The sequence below is a fragment of the Cetorhinus maximus genome, unplaced genomic scaffold (genome assembly GCF_964194155.1).
Source record: "Cetorhinus maximus unplaced genomic scaffold, sCetMax3.hap1.1 HAP1_SCAFFOLD_561, whole genome shotgun sequence".
NCBI classification, from domain to species: domain Eukaryota; kingdom Metazoa; phylum Chordata; class Chondrichthyes; order Lamniformes; family Cetorhinidae; genus Cetorhinus; species Cetorhinus maximus.
In genome coordinates this window covers 61211-79928 of record NW_027596503.1, presented here as the reverse complement: position 1 = coordinate 79928, position 18718 = coordinate 61211, and the positions used below count along the sequence as shown (strand labels likewise).

At 45.7% G+C, this 18718-nt stretch overlaps 1 protein-coding gene across 1 annotated transcript in view; it reads right to left on the bottom strand.

Moving 5' to 3' along the window:
- Positions 1-5231: 5231 nt before the first annotated feature.
- Positions 5232-18718, bottom strand: part of LOC144674118 (cytochrome P450 2K6-like) — a 45175-nt gene continuing 31688 nt past the window's right edge. The window contains exons 6-9 of the mRNA XM_078535625.1: positions 18055-18196; positions 16061-16245; positions 12822-12963; positions 5232-6914 (exon numbers count right to left, since the gene is read on the bottom strand). Coding sequence (XP_078391751.1) covers positions 6733-6914; positions 12822-12963; positions 16061-16245; positions 18055-18196 — 651 coding nt within the window. The 3' untranslated portion in view covers positions 5232-6732. The remainder of the gene's footprint in view (positions 6915-12821; positions 12964-16060; positions 16246-18054; positions 18197-18718) is intronic.

Here is an 18718-nt window from a genome sequence, read left to right as displayed (position 1 = left end):
CCACCTGACTCCCCGAAGCCTGTCCACCATCTACAAGGCACAAGTCAGGAGTGTGATGGAATACTCCCCACTTGCCTGGATGAGCGCAGCTCCCACAACACTCAAGAAGCTCAACACCATCCAGGACAAAGCAGCCCCGCTGGATTGGCACCCCATCCACAAACATTCACTCCACCACCGACGCACAGTAGCTCAGTGTGTACCGTCTACAAGATGCACTGCAGGAATTCGTCATGGCTCCTTCGACAGCACCTTCCAAACCCTCGACCACTACCATCTAGAAGGACAAGGGCAGCAGATAGATGGGAACGCCACCACCTGGACGTTCCCAACTAAGTCACTCACCATCCTGACTTGGAACCGTTCCTTCACTGTTGCTGGATCTAAATCCTGGAACTCCCTCCCTAATAGCCCTGTGGGTGTACCCACACCGTATGCACTGCAGCAGTTCAAGAAGACAGCTCACCACCACCTTCTCAAGAACATCTAGGGTCAAAGTGAGCTTGCACTGGAACCTGAACCAGCCTCACAAGTGGGACCACGGAAACAGGGGAAAAAAAATTCACTTGAGTCTTTTTTTATATTCATCCATGGGATGTGGGCTTTGCTGGCTGGGTCAGCATTTATTTATTCCCCATCCCTAGTTGCCCTTGAAAATGTGGTGGTGAACTACCTTCATGAACCGTTGCAGTCTTTGTGGTGTAGGTACACCTGTGGAGCTGTTAGGAAGAGAGTTCCAGGATTTTGACCCAACGACTGGCTACCTGCAGTAACTTGAACTGCAGGAGGTGCAGGCACAAGTTCTAATGTACACTCTGGTGGAAAGAGGTTGGTCCAATGTTTAGATTGGGGTGGGTGGGGGTTGTGATGGCTGTGGAGATATGGTATCACATGCACCATCACCACTGTGATCCTCATCATGTGCAGCATCAGCAGAAGACAGCACACAAGCTCGTGAGCCTTTGGGGCAAGTGTGATCCCTACCATCACTGTCCTATACAGTTCAGGCACACGAGGTGGATAAGAATGAGAAGAGCTCTGCCTTGGCCAGACTCTCCCCAACCCATATTCTCCAACCTGAACGAAGAAGAAAAGGTTGCAAAACACCATGATTGCCGCACACATGATATGTTAACTTGTTCTGCCAAAACATTGATGTTAAAATTGTCCAGGTTTGTGATGCAATAAAAGGTCAAATCCTTGAAATAAAAGCAGAAAAGGCTGGAAAACACTCGGCAAGTCATCAAGAACTTTTATGTACTACCTCTAAGGTAATGAAATGTCCCAAGACACTACACAGAAGCATTAGAAAACAAAGTATGATGGAGCTGCAAGGCGATATTAGGCCAGATGACCAAGAGCTTGAGATGATATCGCTGAGGGGCAGCATGTAGATGAGAAATTGAGGGCCAAGTATGGATTCTTGGGTAACACCAGAGGTAATGGTGCTTGAGCAGTTAGCCATTGCAAGTGATTCTCTGGCTGCAATTAGATAAGTAAAAACGGAACCAGGTGACAGCAGCCCCACCCAGCTGGAAAACAGTGGAGAGGCATTGGAAGAGGATGGTGTCGTTAACTATGTCAAAGGCTGCAGTCAAGAAGGACAAGGAGGGAAAGGTTCCCCTTTTCACAGTCACATCGGGTGTCATTTGTCACTATGATAATAGCTGTTCTGGTACTTTGGCAATGATGGAAACTTGATTGGAGGGATTCAAACATGGAGTGCCAGGAAAGATGGACATACACGGATTTTGGAGGCAACACCATGTTCAAGAACTTTGGAGAAGAAAGGGAGGTTGGAGATGGGATGGTAGTTTGCAAGGACGTGGGGAGAAGGTTTTTTTTTAGGTGAGGAATAATGGTAGGGAGGGACAGCAGCTGAACAGAGAGAATCATTTAGAATATTGGCTAAAATGGGGATGAGTAGGGGAAGTTATTTTTTATTCTTTCATAAGATGTTGGTATCACAGGTAAGGCCAGCATTTGTTGCCCATCCCTAAATGCCCTTGGGAAGGTGGTGGCGAGCTTCGTTTTTGAACTGCTACAGTCCCTGTGGTGTAAGTACACTAAGAGTGCTGTTAGGTGGGGAATTCCAGCATTTTGACCCAACAATAGCGAAGGACACTGCTGCCACTGTACATAGATGGTGGAGGGAGTGAATATTTAAGGCGGTGGATGGGGTGCAGACCAGGCATGCTGCTTTGTCCTGGATGATGTCGAGTTTCTTGACTGTTGGAGCTGTATTCATCTAGGCAAGTGGAGATTATTACATCACTGAAGAAGCTACACTCTCCGATCCTGCAGCGACCACATAGGCCAGTTGAAGAGGGGAAGTTACCCTCTCCGATCCCACAGCGACCTCAGAAACTCAGGCTTCCTTTTAACCGGTTTCATTCAAGTAAGGGAGCCGCAATCATTCCTAAGAATGAAGACGCAGCTCCCAGATTAATTACATTTCATTACTTCTGTACTTTTTCTTATCATAATACATTTGACTACATTTGAATACATCCAATCGGTAACCGACAGACCAGTCCCATGCTAATTCTATCCTATTGAGTACATAAACAGGTCATTTTGCTAACCAATTATTCTAAAGGATGGGTACATAATTATATTATTGAATCAAAATTAAAACAAGTACACAAGGACCTTGGTTCCCACAATTCAAGACTTTGTGTTTCATCAAAGCCCCCTCTTTGTCCATTGTTCATCTCCCCATATCTAAGCTAAAACCACCTGCCCCTTTCCTATGTGAGAGGGGAGTACACTTAACCTAATTGATGTCATACTTTTGTCTGCAGTCTGACTCGCAAGGCTGTGCAATGTTCATCTGGTAATCTTCAACTCTTAATATGTTTAGCAGCCATGTCTGCCTGGAGATTTTAAGGGTTTTTCAGTAAATTCTTACTGTATTCTCTTTTGGCATTTTTAATTTCCCCCGAACAGTCCCCCCTTTTGGCCCTTGGCAAAGCCCAAGCTGGCCACACCTTAAATTGAGAATTCCTCTTCTGGTCCTTCGGGTGGCCAGTCGTCCAGACCGCCAGAGGAATCCTAAACCACCTGGTTGTATAACCTAACTTCCCCTTCTCCTGTCTTCTCCCTTGGAGTACGCATAGGTCGGGGAATTGATGCGCACCTTTGGTTTGTTGCTGTCTGTGCCTGGAGAATCCCTTTCCAGGTTTTATGTTGGTAGCAGCAGAGTCCGATAGCCCATAAGAGCATAATTCCTGTGACTATTGTCATACCCATTCTAACAATCTCCCACCAATTCATCAATCTTCCGGCCGTAGCATAGGAAGTAGCTGATTGGGCTAACCTCCTGGCCGATTGGGTGGCTAAGTCCACTTGCACACGCTCCCTCGTGATGTGCTTTCTAGAAGCTTCTACATACGATTGAGCTATTCTTGTGGCTTCCTGCATGGCTAGGTGTGCTATTCTGACAGGAGTTTAATCAGTGAACAATCCCACCAAGGGCTAAACAAGTACCCTGTGGTTCTGCCTGGCAAATGGAAGTCTCCTATAGTAAAGGATCGGTCACCTGTAGGCAAAAACTCGAGTTGGTAGCACAAAGTAAGTCCCAATAAAGGAACTCAGCCTCACTGGTCATGAAGCACCATTGAGTTGAGGATACCTGAATTGCCTTAAATGCTTCCTGAATTGGTAAAGCGGTGAATGTAACTTTGCTTATGTTTGTAAATACCTCCAATGTTTGACATGAGCACACAATGTAATATCTTGATTCTGAATGACAGTCTCTAGTACTCATCAGTACCATGTGTTTTACATAGGATATATATCCACTTAGCCCTACGTGGAATACCAACCCCCCTCATCTACTCCTCGGACTCAAACCTATAGCTGTTCAGGAAAGCCTCGTTTGGATGGTGTTCTTGGGGAATGGCCATGATAAATTTTATAACTCCATCCACTCCTCCACCTTGGAATGGTGTAATCACCAATTCCTGTCGCTCCTTGCGTAAATTCATGATGTTTAATTGGTAAACTGACCCGAACATGTGTTTGCGAATTGTTCCGAACCTGATATCTTCAATGTCGGATTTTGCCCCATCATTTAGATCTCGTGCTAGCATATCCCATGCCCTCCCTGTGGCTTGTGATTCGGGTGTGTCTATTATCCTGTCTGCAGTCTGCCTAAGGATCCTCCTTGTAGCTCCATGGATGTCAGGGTGTGTCCTGTCCCGCGCGCACTGTAATGCAATCTTCGGACAGTCTCAGCGGCCACCCAGGAGGCATCATCATGACCCTGGAGAATTCCACTGCATATATTCCTCCAATCCATAAAGCAACTGTCCACCACTACACTTTATATCCTGACACTAGCAATTTCAGAACCTTGCTGCCACTGTCCCTTTTATTCCATGGGCTTCAGCTTTGCTGACAAGACAGTAATGTGACACTTCATCAAACACTTTTGGGAAGTTCATGTACACCACATCAACCAATCAACTCCCTCCAAGCCTCACATCATCTTGATTTGGAAGTATATTGGCGTTCCTTCACTGCCTTTGGATCAAAATCCTGGAACTTCCTTCCTAACAGCGCTGTAGGTGTTCATGGTTTTTGGACTTGTGTGTCCGGTAAGACACAAATAATGAGGACAGACAGACAAATGTTTAATAAAACCTGTAGGAGTAATAGATCAGGTTTGATCTTTGTGTCTGGAGACTTGATGCTGATTCTTAAGCGTTGATGTTTTCGTTGTTGTGGACGTTCTGAGTCAACTGTTCCTGAGGCAGCAGAAAGACCCTCACAGAGAAGTTTAAAAATTCAATAGCATTTAAAATCAAACTGGAGATAACATTGCCTGATGTGGAGAACAGGTGATTTGGAGGAGGTGGGAAGGCCCTCCCTATCCTTTGGCCTCAGTAAGACACTGTGTTCAGTGCAGGCTACTTAACACTGCCAAAATAAAGAAAAGAATGACTAATCTCTTTGTCAGTGATAAACCACAACCATTATAATGGGCTACATCAGCATTGGATATTAGGACCACCGTTTTTCTTGATTTCTTCACAAGATCCAGAGTTTGGCGTGTTGGGCAAAATTTCAGAATGAGCAGATGTCACGACACCTGGGAGTACTGTGAGTAGATTAGTGATAGACTTCAAGAGGACACGGAGAATGGGTGGACACAGGGCACAGATTAAATTTAATGCAGATGTTGTGGTATCTTTGACAAACGGACCACAGGAGGCTCAGGTACAGGTCACGATCGTTTATTCGAGCAATTGCAAGGAGAGAACCATCTCAAGGCAGCTTGAGATCGCCCTCTTCCAAACTACAAGCATGCAGCTTATTTTATACACGACTGATCACGTCAAGAATAATGTTCAAATTCCAATCTTGTCAGCATATCGGTTACATCTTACATGCTCTTTCACGTCGACAGAGACCTCTCCCTCTATCTAGGCTGGGACCATCTGACCTTTCCTTATCTGTTGAAGAGCACTTAATCTATGTTGTTGCCATCCTCTGATTCCAGTCTGACTCCCAAGGCCTTTCTGTTGTTTGCAGGCCCTAAGGCGATGCAAGATTCATCTGGTAACCTTTAACTGTTAATGTGCTTGGTAGCACTGGCTGCCTGGAGATTTTAAGTAATTCATTCCCTTTCAATAAATTGGTACTGTATTTCCCCTAATGGGTGGACACAGCACAGATTAAATTTAATGCAGAGAAGTATGAAGTAATACATTTTGATAGGCAGAATGAGGTGAGTAGAGAGGTAGACAGGGAGAAACTGTTCCCACGGGCAGAATGGCTGAGAATCAGAGGACGCACAATTAGGTGAATGGCAAAATAACCAAAGGCCACATGAGGTGAATGGACTCCTTCTGGGCGTTAACATTCTGTGATTCTTGATTTTTTTATGCAGCGAGTGGTTAGGATCTGGAATGCATTGGAGGAGGTAGAGCCAATTGCAGCTTTCAAAAGGAAATTGGATAATCATCCAAAGAGTAAAAAATTCAGGGCTATGGGGGAAGGGCAGGTTAGTGGGACTAGCTGAGTTGCTTTTGCAGAGAGCTGACGAAGGGCCGAATGGCCTCCTGTGTTGTAACCATTGTATGATTCTGTGTCGCCCCAATTCATGTTGTCACTTTCTCCGCCTGCTCACACTGAGACTCTCCCCAACCTCATCCTCCCCAGTTCATTCTGAGACTCCCCCACCCCCAGCTGCCCCGGTTCACATTGACACAAGAATAAGGGGCTGGGGAATGATCCCCTGGAGAAATTTTGGAAATTGGTTTATTTCTTTGTCATTTCTAGTCAAAGCAGAAATAGGGATGAAAGAACATGTTTATAATTTTGCTGTCGTCACTGATTTGGAAAATCCACTGTTCCAATTACAGTGAGAAATTCTCCCCAGTTTGGAACTGAGACCTCTGGCTACAGTAGCAAGTATTCAGATGGAATTCCTTGCTCAGTTATTCTAACCAAGGGATAAAACCATTTTAAATGTCAGGATGAGTGCAGCCTCATTAGTTGAATGTAAATCTCCCACTGGCATGAAATCAGGATTCACAGTATCCAGAAGGACATATGATGGGTGTTTCCTCACATCCTATCCTGCAAAGGACTGAAACATTTACATGCAGAAATCTCTTGCTCTCATAGCACTAAATGAGCTCTAATTATATGGAAGCAATTATCTTCAGGAGGACTGTTCCCGGATGCACAATATCGGAGCGGTCTAATCGTTTGCCGGACTTCCTATTCCCGGGGTACAGCACAGAGCTTATAGGGTTTGGGAAAATATATTTGTCCATGAACAGGCGTGAGGTCCAGGTCAGTCACATCGGCTGGTGCCTGGAACTTAAGCTTCTGCAGCAAAGTTGTGAAAAACAGGAAGAGCTCCATCTTGGCCAGACTCTGCCCAGCACAAACCCTAGAGCCTGAGGAATAATAAAAGAGGTTTTAAAAGATGGTGTAAATATTCAGTTTTACCAAACAAAATATTGTTCTTCAATACATATTCTACTGATAGTACAACCCGTTACCAATTAATGTGTCCACCAGATAATCTCAATGCCACCTGCCTCTTGTGTAAGCAAGCTCCTCGTCCACTACACTCTGGAAAATGCCTTTTCTCCCCAGCCTCTGTCCATACAAATCCAAACGGCCAATTATGGCCTCACCTGTCTACTCTCGGTTATCAGCAAAGCGATAGAAGGTGCCGTTGACAGGTTCATCAAGCGACACTTACTCAGCATGCTCTATTTGGGATCCGCTGTGACTACTCGACACCTGACCTCATTACACCCTTGGTCCAAACATGGACAAAAGAGCAGAACTCAACAGGTGAAGTGAGAGTGACTGCCCTTGACATCAAGGCAGCATTTGACCGTGTGGCAGCAAGGAGCCCTAGCAAAACAGAAGTCAATGGGAATCAGGGGGAAAACTTTGCACTGGTTGGAGTCATATCTAGCACAAAGAAGATGGTTGTGGTTATTGGGGGGCAATCATCTCAGTTCCAGGACATCACTGCATGAGCTCCTCAGGGTATAGAGATCTTCAGCTACTTTATCAATGATCTTCCCTCCATTAGAAGTAGGAATGTTTTTTTTGGACTGCACAATTACATTGGCAACTTCTCAGATTTTAAAGCAGTCTGTGTCCATGTGCAGCAAAACCTAGACAACTTTCAAGCTTGGGCTGATAAGTGGCAAGTAACATTCACACCACTGAAATGCCAGGCCATGACCATCGCCAACAAGAGATCTATCCATTTCCCATTGACATTCAGCGGCACTTTCACTGTTGAAACCTGCTGGATTGGGGTTTCATCCTGGAGGTAACCATTGAGCAGGAACCTAACTGCAGCAGCCAGTATAAATTTTGCTTTCAAAAGCAGGTCAGAGGCTGGGAATTCTACTGTGAGTAACTTACTCCTAACTCCTCAAAGTTTGAGACAAGGCACAGTCAGGAGTGTGATGGAATACCGCCACTTGCCTGGGTTAGTGCAGCTCCAACAAGACTCAAGAAACTTGACACCATCCAAAACACACACTTTAATGTTCCAGTAAAGCTGAACGCAAGCTTGAAGAATAGCACCTCATCTTCCGATCAGACTTTCTGGACTCAATATTGAGTTAAACAATTTCAGACCATGAACTCTATCCTTCATTTTGTAATTTTTTTCCCTGAGTGCTGGTCTGTATTTCGTTCTCATGTTTTTCTTTCAGACAGTGCTGATCTTTATTTTGTATTAATATATTCTGCTATTTTGCTTTCAGACAGCGCCTACCTCTATTCTGCTATTAATGCCTTCTCCGGACCAATAATTTGTTCCTTTACTACTACCATTCCCAATCCCTTTGCATTTTGTTCCATGATATCTTTGTAATTTAATTTCTCAGGCCCTCCACCCTATCCCTGACCTTCCCTTTGTTTCCACCTGACCCTCTCACTTTTTCAACAGCATAAAACCCATCACATTTCTGACTCTCCAGTTCTGAAGAAGAGTCATATAGGACTAGAAACATTAACTCTGTTTCTCTCTCCACAGATACTGCCTGAGCTGTTGAGTTTTTCCAGCACTTTTTGTTTTTATTTCAGGATCTCAAGCACGCACAGTATTTTGCTCTTATTACCACCCGGCACAAAGCAGCCGCTTGATCAGCACCCCGCCACCACTCTAAACATTCACTCACTCCGATTGGCGCACAGTGGCTGTAGAATGTACCATCTACAAGATGCATTGCAGCATCTAGTTCCTTTAATAACAGCCACGAAACCCAGGACCTTCTATCACAACGGCAGCAGATGTATGCATGGGAAGACCACCACCTGAAAGTTCTCCAAGTCCCACACTGTCCTGACTTGGAACTATATCGCCATTCCTTCACTGTCATTGGGTCAAAAATCTGGAACTCCCTAACAGCAATGTGGGTATTCAAGAAGGCAACTCACCACCACCTTGTGTACAAAGTATGATTCAAACCTGGTTCTCAGTGCTGGGGCCTAAGTTATTTACAATATATGTTAATGACTTAGATAAAGGGATAGAGAGTAATGTTTGCTAATGATGCAAAACTAGTTGAAAATGCAAGCTGTAAGGAGAGCACAAAGTGGCTGCAAAGAGATCTAGACAGGTTAAGAGAGTGGGCAACAAGGTGGCAGACAGGGTATATAATGTGTGAAGCTATTCACTTTGGCTGTAAGAGTAGAAAAGCAAAATATTTTTAAAAAGATACAAAACATGTAAATGTTGATGTTCAGTGGGACTTGGGTGTGTTTGGACAAGGAAGTCAACAAGCAGGTACAGGAAGCAATGAGGAAGGCAAATGGCAGGTTGACCTGTATTTCAAGGGAATTGGAGTACAGGAATAAATAAGACTTGCTATAATTGTACAGGGATTTGATGAGACCTCACCTGGAATACTGTGTGCAGTTTTGGTCTCCATATTTAAGGAAGGATATGCTTGCATTGAAAGTGGTACAGTGAAGGTTCACTAGACTGGTCCCCGGGATGAGAGGCTTGTCCTATGATGAGAATCTGAGGAAATCGCATTGATATTCACTGGAGTTTAGAAAAATGAGGGGTGATCTCATTAAAACATAAAATATTCTGAAGGGGCTTGAGATGGGGGACATTGAGAAGTTGTTTCCCCTGGTTGGGGAACCTAGGACACGGGGGCACAATGTCAGGGTAAAGGGAAGATCACTTGGGACTAAGATGAGGAGAAATTTTTTCACTCAAAGGGTTGTGAATCTTTGGACTTCTGTACTGAATGGTTCTGAAGGAGAGTATTGGACTTAAAACGTTAACTCTGTTCTCTCTCCACAGATGATGCCAGAGTGTTATCAGCACTTCTGGTTTTATCCCTCCTGCAGAAGGTTGTGGATGCTCCATCGTTGACAATATTTAAGGCTGGGATGGACAGATAGTCTCTCAGGAAAACTAGCGATATAAGGAGCAGGCAGGAAAGTGGGGTTGACGCCGAAGATCACGCATGATCATATTGAATGGTGGAGCAGGCTCCTGGGGCTGTGTCATCTATTCCTGCTCCTATTTCTTATGTTATGTCCTCAGAGTTCTCCTGTGAGGATCTCTCCTTGCCCTCCACCTCCCCCACTATTTCTCTTATTTCCCCTCATAGATATTGTCCAACATTCATCAGATCCCACCTGTCCACTGAAAACGCTCAGGCGATATTTCAGCACTGCCTCCCATGGCCCCTCTAGTGCCTCTCTGTCATCGCTCTGAATGAGCCAGAATTTTCTTCAATTAGACATTCACTCACTAAGCCTCTCTATCTCTCTCTTCCCACCTTTAAGACACTCCCTAAAATCTACTTATCTGTTCAAGCTGTCGGTCACCTGTCTTAATAGCTCCTTTTAGTCATTTGGTAGAACAGAACTTGAGTATTGCTGAAAAAAGAGACATGCAATCGAAGATTTTCATCTTGCACCCATCAGGTCAGTAAAGGAAAACAAGAATTTATACTGCATGAGAAGAGAGTGCTGATTGGTTGGCAAGTGGACTTTGATTGCTAGTGATGTTGGCATGGAGAATGTAACCGAAAACAGTTAACTGTTAACAAGCTTTTCAAATTCAAACCAGGCAAATCGACTGATTGGTCAAGGCATGGGAAATGAACCAGGGAATGGCGGTTCCCCAAGCTTTTGTTTAGTTAGAAAAGGCATAATACACAGATGTGTTCCTTCTGACTGCAAAGCCCAGGGCTCTGTGTGTGTGAATAAATGTGGCTTCTAGCATGCGAGCCTGACTGACAAACTTTAATTGGTCTTCAGTGTAATTCTTAGCACAGTCAGGATTGTTTAGCAAGTGTTGCCAAATGATGGAATCATATCTAACGTTGGACATTCTGGGGGGAATTTTTTTCCCCACCAGCAGCTGGGTTTGTGGCTGGCAGGGACGGAGAACACGTTGGGATGATGCAAATTGGGCTCCCGATGGCAGTAAACGCTGGCGGGAAACTGCGGTCCTGGTCGTCATGGTGGTTAATGGCAGGTCGCTATTGAGGCTAAAGGCATCTTACCGAAATACTGTCCCGGCCGGCATATTATCTGCTTGGCCAGCGGGAGTTTACTCCTGTCCAGAACACGACCGCACTTACCGGGAAGGCGCAGGCTGCTTCACTTGGTGGAACGTGCGTGCCAATCACATGGGGTAGGGTGCTGAAACATGAAGGGGACAGATGGCAGACTACGCAGTGGGTGCTGCAACATGGAGGTGGTGGGGGAGAGGTAGCAGAGAGGGGGGTGGGAATGCCGGGAGTGGGAGGAGATCAAACCAGGGAGCCTTGCAGGGAGTGGTGGGGTTGAAGGGACAGGGGAGCAGTACAGGGACCATGGGAAAGCAAGGGCTTTCAAGCAAGGGCAAGGGGTGAGAAAGGAGGGGACAGTGATGGGTGGTATTCAGAGGGAGGGGGTCTGTGGTATCAATGGGGGAATCTTGGGGGGCTAACTGAGGGTAGTCATGCTGGGAGGGTACAGTTGATGTTTGAGGGGGCAGTAGGATGTGATATGGTGGGGGGTGGGGGGGGTGAGGGTCCATCTGTGGCGGGTGAAGGGTCAGTTTGAGTGGTTGCAGGGGACAGGGTAAGGTGTCTGAAAAGTTTGAGCAGCTAGCCATTGCACACTGTTACTGTGCTGTAGCAACACGAGTGGCTTTCTCCACTTACAGGATGTTGCCATCAAACCAAAAAGTAATTCTGTCTATCACAAATGAGTATGTGTTGATTTGAATTTTAGTGTCGGTGTGATGCCAGGTATGTAGGCCATGTGTCGCAATGACTGGCAGATCATATCGAACAGCACCTTCCCTACCCAGGAGGAGGCCATTCAGCCCTTCAAGCCTGCTCCACCATTCAGTAAGATCATGGCTGATCTGGTTGTGGTCTCAACTCCACTTTCCTGTCTGCCCCCCATAACCCTTGACTCCCTTGTTAATCAAAAATCTGGTGAGCTCAACCTTGAATATATTCAATGACCCAGCCTCTCCTGCTGTCTGTGGAAGAGAATTCCAAAGACTAACTAGCATCTGGGAGAGAAAAATTCACCTTATTTCTGTCATAAATGGGAGACCCCTTATTTTTAAACTGTGTCCTCTATTTCTAGACTCCCCCATAAGGGGAAACATCCTCTCAGCAACACCCTGTCAAGCCCCCTCAGAATCCTATGTGTTTCAATAAGATCACTTCTCATTTGTCTAAACAACAGTCGGTATAGGCCCAACCTATTCAACCTTTCCTTATACGATAAGCCCTTCAACCCAGGAATCAGTTGAGTGAACCTTCTCTGAACTGTTTATAATGCAATTATTTCCTTTCCTAAGTAAGGAGACCAGCACTATACACAGTACTCGAGGTGTGCTTTCCTTAAAGTCCTACAGCTGTATCAATGCTTCCCCACTTTTATATTCCATTCCCGTTACAATAAACACCAACATTCCATTTGCCTTCTGAATCACCTGCATACTAACATTTTGTGATTCATGTACCAGGACGCCCAGATCCTTCTGTAGAGTTCTGCAGTCTCTCCATTAAAATAATATTCTGCTTTTCTATTCTTCCTCCCAGGGTTGTAATTTTAGCTGCTGGTAGCCCCATGTACATGGATATCAGGCAAGAGGACAACACAGAAGGGAGACATTTGAGTCCTCAGCTCAGGTAATTGTTGAGTTTGACTCTGCCCCATCGTCAGGCATGGCAGGAGATACAGGAGCCGCAGATGTAATAAGCCCACTATGAGTGACACTAGAGGTGTTGGCCCAGGCAGTCAATTGTATCTCTCAGCAATAAGAACTTTAACACGTTTCCTGAGTTGTTTATTACCTGCACCGAAAGGCAGGAAAGCCTCTCTCTTAACAAGTCTCCCCTCAGAGTTCAGAAAGTGGGACGGGTTGAATTCATCCGGCTTCTCCCATTGAGTTTTATCCCGCAGCACTGACAAAAGCCCAATTACGATGTGACTTTTCTGTAAAAGAATAACAAACTAGATCAGCAGCAGGTAGCATGTGGTTTAATTCCTGTCCTGGAACCAAGCCATTTAATCTTCTCACTGTGGTGGATCGGAAACATTTTCAAACCATTTATAACATTCTCCCAAAAGTTGCTGTTTTCTGCTGATGAACTTTGCTGATTATCTCCTCGTGTGTGGGATTTTAACTTCATTCATACTGAGAAACAGCAGCATCATTCTACACCCACAAGAGTTTTATGTCTTTCGCATCCATGTATCCCTCTCTAGATTTCTCTCTCTGTCTCTACCTGTGTCTCACTCACGCTCTCTATCTCTCTTGGCCTCTGCCTGTCTCTCTCTGCCTGCGTTCCCAACGTCATCATGCTGGAAGAAACAATCCTCTCTAGGAATTGGGAGCTTGCCCATCATATTCAAATTGTCCATTAATAGGTACTTGGGCTCTTTAGCCATTCACTCAACTGCAGCAATGCATGCTGAGGGGACATTTAGAGTGTGAGAAAACTGCCAGGTGGGAAACTCATTTTTCTCCATAGTTGTATGCCTGGGTGTGTTTAAAAACTGCAGTTGGATTCAGTGTTTGACTTCTGCATTCCAGCCTGCTGTGGATTGTGTGTAGTTATTCTTGGAGGGCGTATATTCAGTGTCATCTATAGGTGTTTCAATCTGAATGTTGAGTGTAGACGTGTGCTCCTAGTGCCTCATCTGCATTGCAGCCTTTATGCTGTGATCAACATGAGGGTAGCGGTCCCCATGGGAAAAGCATCCTCCACTGAGGCGGAGAGGAGGAGGAGGAGATTGAGAAGGGGAGGGTGAAGGCCAGATGGTCAGGGCCAGGAGTCACTGAAGGTATGCGAGGGTGGCCACAGGAGCAAGGGGCGATCGGCGGGACCGGGAGCAGACGGGAATTGGGCTTCCGATCGTGATTTCCCGCTGGCTGGCCAATTAACAGCTGAGAAAGGCTGAGCGCTGCCGGTGGGGGTGGGAAGAGGGCTGGCGCCGATGTCACTGCGTGTGCTGGTGAGCGCTTCCACTGAGCTCCCTGAAGGCAGACAGCTGCCTCGGGGAGCTGCAGACCTCCACAGAATAAACAAAACAACAAAAATGCTGCAAAATATGTCCATGCAGCACAATCAAGCACCTGAAAGCAAACCTCAGTCCCAGGTATTTCTTTTTATTTTATTTCCCCATGGAGATTTCACCCTGCCTGGATTGAGGTTTGAGCAAAAATGTAAAGGCCGCCTGGCTGATTGGCCCTTCAGCCAACCGTAAACGTGGACAGGCCATGAAAAATTGCTTTCAGTTGCCCCCTTAATGTGTCAGTCACTAACTGTCTTTGTTACCACCTTTCTGCCACTCTGTCTCTCCCTGTTGGTCTGTCTCCATTCCTCTCACACTCTCTGTCTGTGTTTCTGTTTGTCTTTCTCTCTCTTCTCTCTCTGGTTGTCTCTATCTCTCCGTTTTCTCTCTGTCTCCCTCTCTCCATGTATTTGTGTCTCTGTCTCTATGGGCGCAATTTTACACTGGTGGGATTTTACGGTCCTGCCGAAGTCAATGGGATTTTTAACACCTTGCTGCATTTTACGGCCCCCCCCACCCCACCCGCCACGATGGGGCCGTAAGATTCCGCCCTATATATTGCTGTACAGCAGGTACCAGGTTGAGATGTGCCCTAAAAAATGTAACAGAAGGTAAGGTTTTGTAGACAGGAATTGCATTTTGATGTGAGTGTTTTAGTATCATGTGGACAGATGATATGGGGGGAGGGGTGACGTTGTGGTATTGTCATTGGGCTGATAATCCAGAGACCCAGAGAAACGCTCTGGGGACCCGGGTTCGAATCCTGCCATGGCAGATGGTGGAATTTGAATTCTATAAAAATCTGGAATTCAAAGTCTGATGATGACCATGAAACCATTGTCGATTGTTGTAAAAACCTATCTGGTTCACTACTGCCCCTTTAGGGAAAGAAATCTGCTGTCCTTACCTGGTCTGCCCTACATGTGACTCCAGACCTACAACAATGTGGTTGACCCTTAACTGCCCTCTGCAATGGCTGAGCAAGCCACCCAGTTCAAGGGCAATTATGGATGGGCAATAAATGCTGGCCTAGCCAACGATGCCCACATCCCATGAACGAATATAAAAAAAGTCATTTTGATGATGCCAAAACCTTTACCAATTTTACCCTCATAACTGAAGTTTTTTAACAGCCGTATGAAAAGACATTGGCTGCAATTTTCCACCTCCATTTGCGGTGGGCGGGAGTGGAAAGTACTGCGAGATTGCAATTTACGTCATCGTGCGCTCCACCTGTCAATGGCGTTTCCTGCCGCGGCATGTCTGGAACGTTATTTTAATACATTTCCATCTCGTTATAAGCCCTGCTCGCCGGAATTATCCCCACACGCTGGATCATCAGGCCATGTGCAATCAGGCGTGCAATTAGAGCGATGTGTTTCACAAGGACACGTAAGTGACATGCACCTGGCGACCTGTGCTTCACTCGTCACTCCGAGCTTAGTTCGCCCGCCTTACATCGTGCAGCACTCGCGACATTCAGTGCCAGGCTTTTGCAGGGAACACCGCATTGCATTCAGGGGTTGGAATCTGCATGTCTCTACCTACCAAACCTAGCCACACCTTATTTTGCCAACTAATTATTTCCAAATTTTGGAACATTATCTAAATTTGTATTTTATTGGCATCCAATTGCAGTTCCATTCACATCTACTCAGATAATGAAGCCAGCATGCAGCAGGACCTGGACAACATTCAAATTTGGGCTTACTTGGGCAAGTAACATTCATGCCACACAAATGCCAGGCAATGACCATCTCCAACAAGAGAAAACCTAACCATCTCCCTTTGACATTTAACAGACCACCAGTGATCCGGCGTGTTTCCTGTGCATCATAATTAATGACGGCACAAAAACCCACCATTGCAGCTGATGGGAAAAGCTCCAGTTTTGACGCCCGCTCCCGCACTTAGTACAATGCCGGGAAAATCCCGCCCTATGTAACTGGAAACCCCATAATTGCTGAGAGGCACAATCATCCAACCTTTCAACTCTCACCATCTGCAGTTTTACCTTGGGAATAAAATATCCCTTGAGGTGTGTGTCAGCGATATTTTCACGAGTAATCATTGAAATGACACTGGCAAACCTCATGACCTCATATATCACAGCATTGGTGTAGGGTAACCTTTGCTGATCTTCCATTCTGGGGGGACGCTCGGTTCCAATCTCCCGATCAATTTCTTCCTGCACTCTCTCTAAAAGGCAAACCAGTAATGTTGGGTGTCAGATAGCAAAAAAAAGTGAGATACTCTTTAGCTCAGAGTCTGGTCCCTTCCCTTGGAACATAGGAACAGGAAGAGATCATTCAGCCCTTCTAGCTTGTCCCTGCATTAAATTAGATCAAGGCTAATCCGCATCTCATCTTCACTCACCCATCTTTGCTCCATATCCATCAATGTCCCTACCCAACCTAAAAATCTATAGATCTTGATAATTTCAGTTGACCCCTTTTGAGGGAGCCTGACCCGTCTTCAGATAAAGGATGTGCAAAATTCAACGTCAGTGGTGGTGCAGAACAGTCATTACCAGGAAATTGAAAAGGATAATACTGCAGATACTGGAAATCTGATATAAAAACAGAAAATACTGGAAAAAGCTTAGCAGGACAGGCAGCATTTGTGTTGAGAGAGAAACAGTGTTAACATTTCCAGGTCTGTGACTTTGGAAAAATTGGAGATGTAATAAATTTTGAGCAAGGGGTGGCTGGGACATTGGCAAAAAGGTAGGGTCTGTGATAGGGTGGAAGACAGGAGAGATTGAAAGACAGAAGAGTTAGTCTTCCGAGGCCAAGGGCATGGTGGTGTGGCAAGAAAAGAAACAGAAGATGTGCATAGAGCAGTGATGCTACTGACTGAAAGAAAAGAAAAACGAAACAAGTGAGGAGAAGGAAACAAAATGGGAGACAGGGTTTATGGTTTGAAATTGTTGAACTTATTGTTGAATCCAGAATTAAGGCCATAAAGTTCCTAATTGAAAGATGAAGTGTTAGCCTCACTGGAACAGTGCAGCAGACCGAAAAGTCAGTGTGAGATAAAGGTGAGGATTTAAAGTGACAGGCCCCTGGAAGCTTGGGGTCGTGCTTCCAGACTCAGAGGAGGTGTTCCACAAAGTGATTACTCAGTCTGCATCTGGTCTCCAACTCTGTGGTGTAGAGGAGTCCACATCGTGAGGAGCGAATACAATAGACTGGATTGAAAGAAATACAAGTAAAGCACTGCTTCACCTGGAAGGAGTGTTTGGGGCCTTGGATAGTGAGCAGAGAGGAGGTAAAAGGGCAGCTGTTACATCTCCTGAGTTTGCATGGTAAGGTGCCATGGGAAGAGGTGACTGAGAAATGGACCAGCGTATTATGGAATGAAAGGGGTGGGAAGGGGAAGAGGAGTTTGGTTGTGGCAATACCAGGAAATGGGGGAAAAGAAGAGGGAGAGATTGGGAGAGGGAACACACAGAAGATGTAAGGCATTGGAGAGGGGGCTGTGAACATGGAGTAGGGCAAGCAGGAGAGGGGCCCAATTGGGAAACGTTATGAATATCAAGGGGCCTATGGGGGGTAATCAGGAGAAAGGGAGATCATCAGGAGGGTAATTGAGAGAGGGAGTATGCAGAGTGAGGCGATCAGAGAACAGATAGTGAGGAGAAGTGGAACAGGGAGAGCGAGGAATAATCAGGAGAGCAGTGAGGGGCTTTATATTCTGGAGAGGGAGGGTACAATCTGCTGCATGTGGCCTTTCATTCATGTGAAATGTTCCCACTGGTGACTGCTCTGAGTCACCACCAAACCTACCCTGGGTGGCCTCCAGATGCCTGTTTCCAGAGGGTCATTGACTGATTCGGCACCAAACATCTGCTCACCTCTCCCCTTGCCCTCTTGTCCCATTCCCTTGTCTTACCCACCCTATCGGAAGTTAAAATCCACCAATGTTTCTGTTCTCTATAATTTTCCTTCTCGACTCAGAAGTAAGTGCTTGAATAAATACGTGAAGAGAAATTTCTTGAGTACTTACTCTGAATCTCTGGGTATTTCATGATGAGAAGCAGACCCCAGCGAAGGCTGGTGGACGTGGTTTCTGATCCAGCAGCGAACAGTTCAGTGATCAACCTGAACATATTTTTGTCATGGAAAAAGGAGTCCGGATTCCCTGCTTCCTTGAGGTGAGAATTGAAAGGTGAGCAATTAGGTTTCAATAAAACTGTCCATTTTACAACTGGCAGGAGTGAAAGAGACCCTGATAATCAGGGTAACCAACTGCCCTGTATTTTAAGGGATTGCCCCTTATATTCACTGTTTGTCCTGCATCCCTTAAAGGATGCCTTTTGTACATTATTTCTGGGACAACCAGTGGTGACTGAGTTTGGGAGTGTCAGTTGAGTGATTTGAGCAGAACTGCAAGTCTGTGAAGTGACCGACAGAGAGATGATAATGTTGTGACTCCACAAGATAAGTTGTAAGTTTTTGTTGCTTTAATGCCACCCCTGCCCCCAACCAACTCGTTGCCTCTGCTCTTAAGGTCACCAGAAACACCCATATCCACAACGCCACAACACCTTCCTCCCCTCCAACTACCCCAGCCCTGCAGCCCCGCTCTTAGACTCGCCAACGCCATCTTATTCAATGGGTCACCAGCAAATTGTACTCCCTCCCACTTCCCAGTCTCATTGTTGAAGTGT